We start from the raw sequence: 13118 nt of genomic DNA, 5'->3' as shown, positions 1-13118 counted from the left end.
TAAATTATCTTTGTAAATTGAAAAAAAGTGTTTGTATCCATTTTAGGTTTTCATACCTAATTACATTACATGACACACTCATTCCTATAAGGAGTCACAAAGTCCTGCAAAATGTCATAAGACAGAATATTAACCTTCAGGCATTGGTGAGCTCCAAAAAAGACAATTTTTAACACATGCAGTAAAGCATGTTTACTTATTTAACAAAATCTAGAAATGGGTGCATACTATCAAGGAGGATGGTCTTAGAACTACAGATCCCATTGGTTTATGAGTAAATACTGCAGGATTAAACTTGTAACAAAGGTTTTAGGTATGAGAATTTTCTGGAACATGAATCTGAAAACAATCTGCTCTGTTCACCTCAACTTAAAGTGACCTTCATTTGATATAAGGCATATGTAAGTACCACAATTATATTGAGGCCATTGCTATAAATAAATGAATGATTATTGTAATCAGTTTTAATCTAATTGTAAAATATAATTTCCAAATATCTCTCTTATTCTCGGCTACAAAATACAGATTCATAAATCCATCAAAGGCATCATTAGTTTGAAAGGCATATTTACCTCCGCCAAGGAGGTTATGTTTTTGCCAGGGTTTGTTTGTCTGTCTGTTTGTTTGTCTGTCCGTTAGTGTGCAACATAACTCAAAAAGTTATGGACAGATTTTGATGAAATTTTCAGGGTTTGTTGGAAATGGGATAAGGAAGAAATGATTAACTTTTGGGGGTGATCCGGAAGAAATCCTGGATTCTGGATCACTTTGAAATTTTCGTTAACATTGTGGTAAATGGGGCCAAAATTTTCGTTTCCCAATATCTCGCTTAATTATTGACCAAAACTCATGAAATTTAACTCAGGAATTGACAATGGGGTCCTCTATCACATTTCAAAGGCTGATCCGGATCTGATCCAGAAGGCGGATTTTATTTTAAAAAATAAATGTAGGATTTGTATCACCGATTATGTGGAGAATTTTTGCGCTTGGCGGAGGTCTGCGTTCTCCGAGTGCTTTTCTAGTTTTTATCTGCACTGACAAAAATAACGTAAATACTCGGGCCTATACAGCTCTTGAAAAAATTCAGACCACTGCAATTTCCTGTGAAATAAGCATGTGTGCATGTATGACAGCCATTTCATTCCTGTGTCTGTTGAATTCCAACACAATCACACCTTATTCTACTGAATAAGCACCTGATCCATGTCTTATTTAATAAGAAGTATAAAAACCACTACTGTGGCCATCACTATCTTCTTATAATAGACAAAAACGGTGTTATTAGTACTGCAAAAGTAACTGGAATAAAAAAATATATATATATATTGAAAACTACTGGACTTCTGCTCTGACAATGTTCCCAAACTCTGAGGACTGGTTCTTCTATCAGGACAATGCTCCTGGCCTCAGCTGGGCCAATAAAGGTGTGGACGATGGACCACCAGATGAAGACCCTGTCATGGTCAGACCAATCTGCAGACCTGAACCCACTTTGAAAACTTCTGGAGGAACATGGATGGTCATAAACCATGGAACATTGCTGATCTTCTTGAATTTCTCTGCCAGGAGCTGCATAAAGTCATCCAACAGCAATGGAGGAGAGGCAAGACACATGAAAGCTGTCATTGAAAACCAGGGTTATTCCACCAAATATTGATGTCTGAACTTTGACCAAGTTACAACATTAGTATTGTGTTGTTTAGAAATGAAAATGAACTGGTTCTTTGCATTATTTGAGGTCTGAAAACACTGCATCTTTTTATTTTGACCAGGTGTCATGTTATGCAAATACATGCTCTAAATAATATTTTCATTTGGAATTTGGGAGGAATGTTGTCGGTAGTTTAGAGAATAAAACAAAAATGTTCATTTTACTCAAACATTTACCTATAAATGGTAAAATCAGAGGAAGTGAGAATTTTGCAGTGGTCTCTTTTTTTTTTTTTTTTTCCAGAGCTGTATATTTAAGTGCGATTTGGATTTTAAACATTAAAAGGACAAAAAAATTATTACTACGTCTGCATTTATACAACATTCCAGTAAACACAGGGATAAAGAAGAAGTGAGTGATCTTACTGACAGCAAAGGAGAGGACTGGTCAAATGTAATATATTGTCTGATTATTTCACCCTGGTCACATTAACCACAAACTCACCTTGCACAAGTAGAATTAGTAACATATTCACCATTGAACACTGATCATAGGTCGGCTGGCACTGGACTGAACAGTATGTAGCTGGGCTAATTGTTGTATTGTGAGGAATAGTACATGCTCATGTCATGCAGCTTACTAAGTAATCCCCATATCACTAGCTTGGCAAACAAAGATTTACCTCTTACGACCACCTCTGCTCCTGAAGATGTCTTTATGCCACTGGGTGAGGACTCACATCCTGGAAAGTTTGGATCAGATGTTTTAAGAACTATAATACTATGTCTCAGAACTCATTTGATTTCATACCAAAATTAAAGCGATTAGAATATAGACATACCCTTTCTAGCCATCTTGGCCTTTGCAGACTTCTTTGGCTGATCTTGTGATGGTTGATACATAGAGGGGCCGGTGAAATAAGTAAATCAACTTGAATATGAATTGTTTTTCTTCAACCACATGACATATTACATGGCCAGTAAAACTGTTATTGTGATTATGATAGTGAATGAGAAAATGAGAAAAATCTATTCTGTTAAAACACAGGATGATGCTTATGGTTTGAATTTATCTTTTTTTTTTTTTTTTTTTTTTAAGAAACAATGCAATTGCAATTTAATTATAAACTGGAAATTATACAAAAGTGTTATTTCCTAATATGAAACAACCTGCAGCACACTTGGTGCTAGTATGCAGAATGGATTTATTACATACTGTATCTGATGTCTGCAGGTTTCTGTTACTTGTTTCTTGAAGTGGCTAATGCACAGACTGGTAGAAAAGAAAACAAGACACAGCAGAACTATGAAATTTAAAGCGCCACAAAATTCATTATTGTATTTAGGATATGAAGTGGTAGTAATAATAAATATGATCTTAAATGTTATTTCCATGTTGAGATATACTGACGAAAATTAAGCTGACCTTAGTACTTTTAATGCAAGGTTATGACGATTTCATCAAACTGAATTTGACCTTTTATCAAAACTACCTATGAAGTAAAGTAAGTGAATTTACATGACCTAACAGGTAGTCAAAGAAAGGGCTAACAGACAGAAAATCTAGTAACAAAACATATTCCATATTATACTTGCCAATAAGCTTTTATTTATTCTTATTTATATATTCTTTAAAGATGTTTTATTGCTACCATTAATCAGCAGTACAATAAATGCAGCTGTCTAACACTACTCAGGCAGCTAGCCTTAGGATAAGTAACCTATGTAGCTTAGCTAACAGTTTGTTAGCATTGCTAGTTGACATGAGCTCATTTTGCGGTGGGGTATACATTTAAAGTCCACAAACTGCCCCGCTCTGCCCCGGGTAGTCATAAAGTTGTGCTTTACAAAAGAGCACAAAGGTACAACTGACTGAGAAAAACCATCTAAACCAGTGTTTTTCAACCTTGAGGTTGGGACCCCACGTCGGGTCGCCTGGAATTCAAATGGGGTCGCCTGAAATTTCTAGTAGTTGATAAAAAAAAAACAAAAAAACCTTTACTAACAAAAAATATATGGTGAGTTGACAGAGACAATCCCAATCCATAACAGACATGACAAACTGTGAAGCTGAAACTGAAGCACTGTGGTACTGTTTATCTTTCACATGTTCATTGTGGTCAGTTTCAGATGCTGCAGCTCTTTCATAATTAATAGTTTGAGTTCTTGTTTGTTCAGTATTAACTGTCAGCCTTGTAAATCCAAGCTGGACTAACTGTACATATCCTGACCAAGGAAAATAAAATTCTCACTTTGTGCTGTAATCTACACCTGGCTTTTCTGCCTCCGTCCATAATAATATAGTACATTACATAGACTAAATGTCATCTAAAATTAACGTTTATTTGCAACATAGTATAGAAAACTATTACATGATCAAAAACAAATTAATTTTAGCAAAAAAAATGTCTCAGTTTTGAACGTCTGGGGTCGCCAGGAATTTGTGATGTAAAAATGGGGTCACGGGCCAAAAACGGTTGGGAACCACTGATCTAAGGACGTTTGTCGAGGGGATTGAATGGCTACAGGTTATGCCAAAACAAGATGATGTTGAAGAAGAAACAGTTCAGCAAATGTTTGTACGTGGTATGTGGCATTTTTTAATCCACTCATGTTATTTACCACTTTAAACAGTAACAAACAATATTCTTTATACTCAGGCATTAGTACGTCTGCCATGCTTTTATTTTGTTAGTAATTTTTGCATTCCTTTTCATATATGTAGTGTTGTATTTATCATATTTGTCTGAAAAACGTTCAACCATTTATTATGCTAATAAACACTGTAGTTCTGCTGTGCATTGTTTGTACTGAACAGCTATTGGTTTGTGTCTTTTAAAATATATCATAATGTTTAATTATGGGCTTACTGCATAGTGTATGTTGTTTCTTAATGAGGTGTATGTTGTCTCTTAACCAAAAAAATTCACAACTGTCTTACGAAGAGTTACTATCCAAGCTCCGCCTACAGGAGTAAATGTCACGTCCCAAAAAGTACCAAGACAAACAGATGAATAATAAATGATGAATCATAATGATTCAGGTACCTGAATTCATACATTAGTTAACGTATTGTCTTCCAGTAATTCATATATAACTCGCTATTACTTCATGTACATTAGTGATGATTTGTAATGTACTAAATGCGTGAACTCTGGCTTTTTTTCATGCATGAATTAATGCATGAATTCATGATCATTTGTGTTCTATGAAAAGTTCTGTGAATTTATGTTATTGTGTATGTGCACAACTTTTAGGAATCTGCACACTTAGATCTTAATTATTTAAGACAACATTCAGTGTGGCCAGCATTTCCTCTATACATAATTTTATTTCATGTGCTAGTATCTTCTCATAAGAGTTTATACAAACCTCACAGCCTGTCCCTCTTTAATGTGTATTCTTTTTGTGTATTTTGTCAACAATTTTCTCACAAAGAAACTAGATTCCTTCTCTTTTCAAATCATTTTCTGTAAACCCTAGACAGGGTCATGTGTGAAAATCCCAGTAGATTCACAGCTGTGAAATACGCAGTACAGCCCATCTGACAAAACAACCATGTGTATTAGGTTTAAGTGGGTTTTAGAAGATGGGTTTTGGAAATATTTATCAGACCAGTCAGCTGTGTAGAGTTGACAGCCACTAAAACTATGCTGGATAAAATTTGAGTCATCATTTAGTGATGAGTATATGCAGAATAATATAGTAATGTTTTTACCTTTAATTGTAAAACAAATCCAGAGAGCACTGAATGACTGAATGATGCCCAATGACAGTGCCTTGATTTTGTTTGTTTGAATCCTGTCTCTGCAGATACTAGAGATGGCAGTAAACTGGGTTGGACTCCTGTTCACAGGAGTGTTCTACATCATTGTACTCAGTATAGGGATTTGGGCATCTAGGAAATCCAAACGTGAGGAGAAGAAATGCACTGGGAACCGCAGTGAAGTTGTAATGGTTGGCGGACGGAACCTGAACATGTTTGTAGGCATCTGTACAATGACAGGTAAAACAAGAGCAACAAGAGGATGACTGATCCCCTGGTCCCACAACACTGAAAAGTGGTACCTCTTACTAATTTCATTAGTTTTATTAACAGCAAAACATAATTGATTACTGATAAATGACAGTATGTTTGGTAGCTGAGTACTTTTAGAGTTGAATTTCAAAAATAAAATGATGACAGACATGCTAACAGCTGTATTCCCTGGTATTGTCTGCTGGAAGATAATAAGAAACTATGGCACTTTCAACAATGCAGATGCAACCAGCAAAACACACCCCAGACATGGGATTAATGTATTTAATACCACTACTCTACTGTACAGTACAGTCTTTCCTTTTGCAGCCACTTGGGTTGGAGGAATGTACATTCTGGGTACAGCTGAAGTGGTCTATGATCCTACAAAAGGACTGGTGTGGGCTGTGGGGCTCATTAGCTGTTCCCTAAACTTAATTATTGGTAAGTGTTCCAACCAATATGATCTAGTGCAGTACAGAAATGTCAGAAAGGGCCTCTTAAAAATTTTTATGAAAATTATACACTTTCATTTTTAACACTCATCAGCCATTTATTAATATTATTTTAAAAATATTTAAAATGAAGTAACAATAATAAATGTTTGCATTGAAAAAATCTGCATGTCATTTCAGGTGGAATGTTCTTCAGCACACCAATGAGGTCAAAGAATTATGTAACTCTTATGGACCCTTTTCAAGAAAAGTATGGCAACACTATATCTACTGTACTTTTCATTCCAGTCCTAATTGCAGATCTCTTTTGGGTATCGGGTATTCTTGGTGGACTTGGTGAGTCAGTTTTAACCATTTATTTACTAGTGTAAATTTAGTAACATTATGACCAATGACCAGCAAAGTGGTAATGATTGTGATTATCTCATTACTATGGAACTTTTCAGTGGGTGGGATACATTAGGCAGCAAGTGAACATTTAGCCCTTGAAGCTGATGTGTTAGAAACAGCAAAATGGGCAAAAGCAGGAATCTGGGGGAACTTTAACGAGTGAGAAATTATGATGGACAAATCACTGGGTCAGAGCATTTCCAGATCTTCTTCCTCATTCATTGCACTCATCCTGTTTTTAGTTGCAACTTTCATACACACTGATGTTCTCTGTATAATGGAAGTCCTTACAGTCAGTAAGGAATTACTATCTCATGATGACGTCTCTCCTGTCCTTTAAATCTGATGTCTACAGTACATTGTCCAATACCAGTACTTATTTAGCCTTTGATATTCCCATGAATTCATTCATGCTGGCATAACTGGCCTCAGCTTCTAAGCACCTGTCAAATGAAATGACCTGCACACTATCTCTTATTCCAGTTTGAAATTAGTTATGATGTCCGTGTTTATAGTATTGATGGTTCCTGTTTGCTGTTCTTGTGAATGTTTCTCTTCAAAAATCATGTCTGGTTAAGATGTGGGGAAAAAAAAGCATTTCACAACTATCATTCTCCTCCCTAGATAAATGGTAGAACTATTATCCTCTGTTGCACTGACTAGTTCTTCATTAATGTTTTGGATACAGGAGGAACAGTGGGTGTGGTCATGGATATCCCCTCGTCAGTGGCTGTGACCATCTCTGCTGCTGTTGCCATCCTTTACACACTAATGGGAGGACTGTATTCTGTGGCCTATACTGATGTCATCCAGCTGATCTTCATGCTCTTTGGACTGGTATGATCATGACATTTCAAGACAGTTCAAAACATTTGAATGTAATGTTTTTAAAAAGGTTGTAACATAGGTTTCAGGGAAATTGAATTCTTAGTCACAGATCATTTAGCATGTCTAATCCTTTATTATATATTGGGTCAAAGAACTATGCAGTCCAACTACATTTGTAAATCTCTAACCCTTTTTTCTTATTATTTTAGTGGATGTCTGTGCCTTTTATCCTGACAACCCCATCTGCTGCTAACATCACTGCTGCTGCAGTGAATAAACTGTACCAGGACCCATGGGTTGGAAAACTGGAGATGGAGGATGTAGGTTGCTGGATAGATAACTTGCTACTGCTGGTAATGGACCCCTAATGACTCCTGAGCAATCATAGATTTCAAGAAGCATCAATCTTAAGATACATTAAGACCTGCTGTCTGAATCAGTGGCGATTTCTCATAGACTGCAAGGGAAGCCCGGCTTCCCCTAAAATTCCAAAAATTAAATGGTTAAATATGTTCGGTTGTGTTGACATTTTATAAACTACAAATGCGTTAGAACACGTTCATCTCAAAGATGACTTCGTTCAGAATCAGCTTTATCACAAATCAACGGACGAGATGTTGTTCACTTCTCCTCCATTCCCGTGTCTCTGTTTTCTCATCCATCTCTGCTCAGTGCATTTGTCCGTAGACTGTGGGCGTCTGTGGGCTTCAATGGGACTGAGTGGAACAGTTTTTTCATTGCGTCAAAACTGGACGGTAATTGGATAAATACCACGATGTTGTCCTGCCTCCGGACGCTGGGAGTCTCTGGGGGTGAATGGAGCTGTGGGCGGAGCTTGGCCGGGCTGGACGCCACAATCCCACGTGCTGATTGGAGGATCAGTCGAAAGGCTGAATCCCGTTTGATTGACAGCTGTTTTCAGATCTGCTCCTTCACTGACACAGTTCAGTTTAATACCGTCGCACATTCTGCTGTGAAATCAGAGAGAGAAACCACTACGAAATTACTCGTTCATTTCTTGCACCGTAAATAAAACACACTCATTGTACTTCCTTGCTTCAATTTAACATAATTTCAACGTTTTCTTGTTTCAGTTACATAATTTAATCATTTCTTGTTCGAGTTTAATATCGTTTTGTAGATAGTTAAATCAATCAAATTGTCGGCTAGGTCGGAGTGAAAGGAGCATCTGTAGTTTAAAAAGGCTGAAGTCTTACACCCACAACACAATGGGCCAAGGCGATCTAAGCAGCCTAGCTCTGCTGGACATTGAGAGGACACTGGGCCAGTCCCTGGGAAAGACGCCGACTTGGTACAATAATAATAATAATAATAATAATAATAATAATAATAATAATAATAATAATGGTCACTGACCATTTTTCTTAAAAGGAACGGAGGGCCGAATATATGTTTAAATAACTTGACAATTTTTTTTATGTAAGCCGACAATGAGCTTCCCCTGTCTGAAAGACGAGCAGCCGCCACTGGTCTGAATGTAGTCTTAGTTGTAAATCTCCTTAATATGTCTGTAATTTAAGAATTTACAATTTACTTGAATTAACATTGAGCACAATGTTATTGTGTCTATTTATCTAGTCTGTATTTCTCTTCTAGTCCATTGGAGGAATTTGCTATCAGGCTTTCTACCAGCGAGTTCTGTCTGCAGCCACAGATGCCCAGGCTAAGATCACCTGTTACATTGGAGCAGTCTTATGTCCTATCCTCGCCATCCCATCAGTTGTTGCTGGAGCTCTGGCTGCATCTACCAGTAGAGTTTTATTCATTTCTGTTTGAGTTAACTGTTTATGGCAAAATAAAAAATGTAATTCACCAAAACACAAGGAGAAAATGTTGTTGAAAACCCTGCAATCATAGTAATACACATTAGAAAATGAAATATTTGATACATTCTCTTTGGGTTGCTTTCATTATATCTCCTTGGTGTGTTTCAGACTGGAACCAGACCACCTTTGGGTCACCCAGCCCTTATGAACAGGGTAAAGCTGGTATGATCTTGCCAATTGCCCTTCAGCATCTCTGTCCATTCTATGTTTCTCTGATCGGTATGGGAGCACTTGCTGCAGCAGTAATGTCATCAGTCGACTCTGCTCTTCTGTCTGCTGCCTCCCAACTGGCCCGAAATATCTACAAGAACATCATCTACAGACAGGTAATACACTGTGTTGCTGTGTTTTACATGCTGGTCATTAAGCACAGGGACTTGCCCTTCTAAAACATCTCATATCATAATATGATCTTTCCACCACTCATTCATACACCATATGAATATGAATGTTTGTACCCCAATGGGGGCATGTGACACAGAAGCACATCATTGGTGGTTGACATGTCCTGACTGGCCACTATGGTTATACAAGCATCCTGCATGTGTGGCCTCCTTAGGTAACCTGTATTGGAATGAGTTTGAGCACCCAAAGGAAAAGATATAGTATCTCCACTCAAATGAATTGGGTTGCCATATAAACAACCGTTGTTTGTCATTTTGAGACTTGTCTCTCCAGCCTACATATTCTATATGGCCATAAGAACGCCACAAGATGAGGATTGTGCACCCACTTCTGAGGTCGCCTTGCTTATTATCACGTATGCCTGTAGGATTGCTCCCACAATTCAGTGAGGGTACCTTGATTTAGTGACAGATTGTAACACATGAAAATCGGGTTCATTCTCCTGTGGGTCCTTGTTCTCTGAATCCATACCTGTAAGGTCCTACCTGAACAAAGTGCCTTTCCTCGATTTCACTGTCTTCAAACAGGTGGAAAGAATGCAGCTCAACAGACTGGCAGGCATGAGACCCAGACAAAACTGCAGGGTGAAATGCAGGGTTTAGGTGTAGCACCGGCTCTGAATCACCTGTCAGCCATGGGTAGCATTCAGGCACCATTTATGTCTCTCAGGAGCAAAAGAGATGGGCTACAGCCGTACCAAAGTAGTCCCATCTCTGAATGCAGCCTCTGTTCTCTCTGAACCACTGAAAGGTTGTCCTGACCAGGCACCTATATTTCACTTCCATATTATTCTAACTAAGCTGCAAAGGTGATGGGAGACTAAGCCCCCCTGCCTGTTTATATAAACCACTGCCACTGCCCTGTCCCCCTGGCATATACAATCCTTAGCTTTGGCGAGAAGTGCAAAAGAGATGGACAGCTTGCAACTCCAAAAAACTGATGGGTTGCCTCAGCACTGCCACTGATGGCTTTGCTCTTGTGCATAGCTCCCTAGAGGACCAGGGAAGCATTGCATGACAGAAAGTGGTGATGCAAAACTGCCCCCACATTGCCCTGTGCTAGATTGGCTGGCTGTTCCTACCTATGTGGAGCTGCACATGACCTGTGTATCACTGGCTCTGTAGTCTGCAGATGTTTGTGGAGGCTATCCCCCAGATCTGAGGGGTAGTGCTATCCTGGGCGCATGTTCAGAGGAGTCACTGCCATCCAGGTTTCCATCAGCCCCAATTGTCAAAGGCATAATTTCCAAGTCAATGTGCCCCAACCATAATCAAAAGCAAAGCCAACATGGAGATGCAGTGTGTGAAGTACATCCTGCTACACTGCTTCAGTTGGAATTAAGAGGCAAAGTACTAGCCTGGTGCAACTAATGAAATGTCTTTAAATTTATTGATCATCTGCAATTGAGACCACCTCTGCAGAAGATAAAGCTTTAGCAGTTTGGTGGTCTTGGGCATTCTGGTGTGTTAACACTATGCCAGGGGGGTGAGACCACCAGTAAGCTCAGAGAAACAACTGTTTCCTTCTTATCAGTCTGGGAAGGGTTCTAGCCAGTGGCCATTCTTTCCAGGAGTGGACATCTCAGCAAATTCACCCCAAGGTCAGATTGGGATGCAATTTTTCTTCTCTATTTTTGCAACTTCTCTGATCACTGTACAGACTTTACAGACTTAAGTTGGCACGGGAAATGTTAAAGTACATGACAGTACAAGTAGAAAATGACCAACCCTTTCTCCTGTCACCTAAGGTTGCCAGAAACCTCTTCTCTTTAAAACATAAACATGACAGTATGGGTTGTGTTTGCAAATTTGCATCTGAGCCAACCACAAGACTTGTGAAGCAATATTCTTTGGACAGATAATTTGTAATTCCTAATGCCACATATTGTGTAGGGAAAATAGAGCGTATCAGCTCAAACACCTCATTTCAAATGTGAAGTCACAGTGGGGGAGAGGTGATGATTGCGAGCTTGTTTTACAGCCACAGGACCTGGGCACCTTCCAGTCTCTTCTTCTTGTTCTTAATGTTAGATTTAAGCAATTTAGGAACCTGATAAAATCACAACATAAAAAAAGTATGTCCTGATATGTTAAACAATAGCTCTATGATGAACTGGCAACACCTGATGGTAGAATGGATAAGCTCCATCACCTTTGTGAACCTCTGGAGGATTAAGCAGTTTGGAAACTGAATGAATACATGTAAAACAATGGGATTCAAAAAGGGTCTACTTTTTTTAATGATGTGCATTTGACAGTTCAGCATATTTCAGTGATTAGTAGACTACTAAATCTATTACATCTTTTCTTTTAGGCATCAGAGAAGAGTGTCCTTGTGGTGGTTAAAGTATCAATTCTCCTGTGTGGTGTGATCGGGGCATGTCTAGCTCTGAAAATGTCCTCTGTTGCCCTTTTTTGGATCCTCAGTTCAGATGTGTTGTACTCAATGATGACTCCTCAGGTGATATGCATCCTCTACTTATCCCAGTGGGTTAACGTCTATGGAGCCTGTTCTGGGTTTGTGTTTTCACTACTACTGAGAGGTTTGGTTGGGGAGGCCTTCTTGGGCCTTCCTGATGTGCTGCCTCTGCCATGGGACAGGATCCAGGAGGATGGACACAGATATCGGCTGTTTCCATTCCGCACTGCCATCATGCTCCTCACATTTGTTGTTATTTTACTGGTATCACAAATGTCTATCAGGTTGAAGGGGAAGAAATTACTGACAAGTGATGCAGAAATGAATGAAATGCATGACCTGGGACTGGACCAGAAAAATGTGGAAGAAAATGAAGCACTGAATAAAGATGAGGAGCAATTTAATCCTACAATCCCACAGTAAGTAAGATGTATTTGTGTAGAATATGGACATTGTTTTCAACCAGGATGTATGTAGTGAATCCCTCTGTATGATCTGTGTTACACTTTTCATGTTTTTGAAAATGAAGCCAACAAAAGTTACATCATTGTTGACCTGTCAGGTTCCAAATATTTCCAAATGTGAAACACATGTCCACTATAGTGGAAGACAGGAGAGAGTAAAGTAGGATTCTGCTTATGTGTGCAGTAATGTTTTTCAGAATATATCAGTTATTGGCTCAAATAAGTGTTAAAAGTCATCAACACATCTGAATGATCTGTTTTATGCATTTGATAATTTTATTAATAAAACTGACTTAATCATCATTGATCCAGTCTATACTTTGTATGTTTGCATGTTTAGGGTCACCCAGCTGTTCCTTTATGCTGTACACTGATGATTACTTTCCTCTTTTGTGCATCTGGGTGTGTCACAGGTGCTGGATTATTGTCTTCTGACAAATATAAAATTCAAATGGCTCATACTGCTTTGTAACAATGATAACTGAATTGCGAATTGTAACATTTTCTCTTTTAATTTTATTGTTAATGAGTTGTGTTTGGGCTTTTCTTGCCTGTCGTATCAAACAGTCGGTGAAGGTTGAGACAGGAGCTGTGGGGATTAAGTGTATGAAAAGGACATGCAGTATATCCAAACAAAACT

The 13118-nt window shown here is 38.4% G+C and overlaps 2 protein-coding genes across 2 annotated transcripts in view; both read left to right on the top strand.

Moving 5' to 3' along the window:
• Nucleotides 1-12486, top strand: part of LOC115429758 (high affinity choline transporter 1-like) — a 32166-nt gene extending 19680 nt beyond the window's left edge. Inside the window, exon 11 of the mRNA XM_030149465.1 lies at nucleotides 12443-12486. The gene's annotated coding sequence lies outside the window, so the exon portion shown is untranslated. The remainder of the gene's footprint in view (nucleotides 1-12442) is intronic.
• Nucleotides 5476-12437, top strand: LOC115429080 (high affinity choline transporter 1-like). Its single transcript, XM_030148329.1, has 8 exons — nucleotides 5476-5659; nucleotides 6002-6115; nucleotides 6307-6462; nucleotides 7205-7353; nucleotides 7554-7697; nucleotides 8962-9115; nucleotides 9300-9517; nucleotides 11910-12437. The coding sequence occupies exons 1-8, from the start codon at nucleotides 5476-5478 to the stop codon at nucleotides 12435-12437; spliced, it is 1647 nt and encodes a 548-aa protein (XP_030004189.1).
• Nucleotides 12487-13118: the final 632 nt, after the last annotated feature.

Source organism: Sphaeramia orbicularis, chromosome 12 (assembly GCF_902148855.1).
Source record: "Sphaeramia orbicularis chromosome 12, fSphaOr1.1, whole genome shotgun sequence".
Classification (NCBI taxonomy): domain Eukaryota; kingdom Metazoa; phylum Chordata; class Actinopteri; order Kurtiformes; family Apogonidae; genus Sphaeramia; species Sphaeramia orbicularis.
Note: the sequence above shows the minus strand (reverse complement) of the source record. Positions and strands in the feature narration are given on the sequence as shown.

What these genes read in the sequence shown, in the direction of transcription:
- LOC115429080 (XM_030148329.1), top strand. Translation starts at nt 5,476, where the DNA reads ATGGCAGTAAACTGGGTTGGACTCCTGTTCACAGGAGTGTTCTACATC. An exon ending in TCTTCATGCTCTTTGGACTG is followed by an intron (nt 7,354 to 7,553) that starts GTATGATCATGA and finishes TTATTATTTTAG; the next exon opens with TGGATGTCTGTGCCTTTTAT. An exon ending in AGCTCTGGCTGCATCTACCA is followed by an intron (nt 9,116 to 9,299) that starts GTAGAGTTTTAT and finishes GGTGTGTTTCAG; the next exon opens with ACTGGAACCAGACCACCTTT.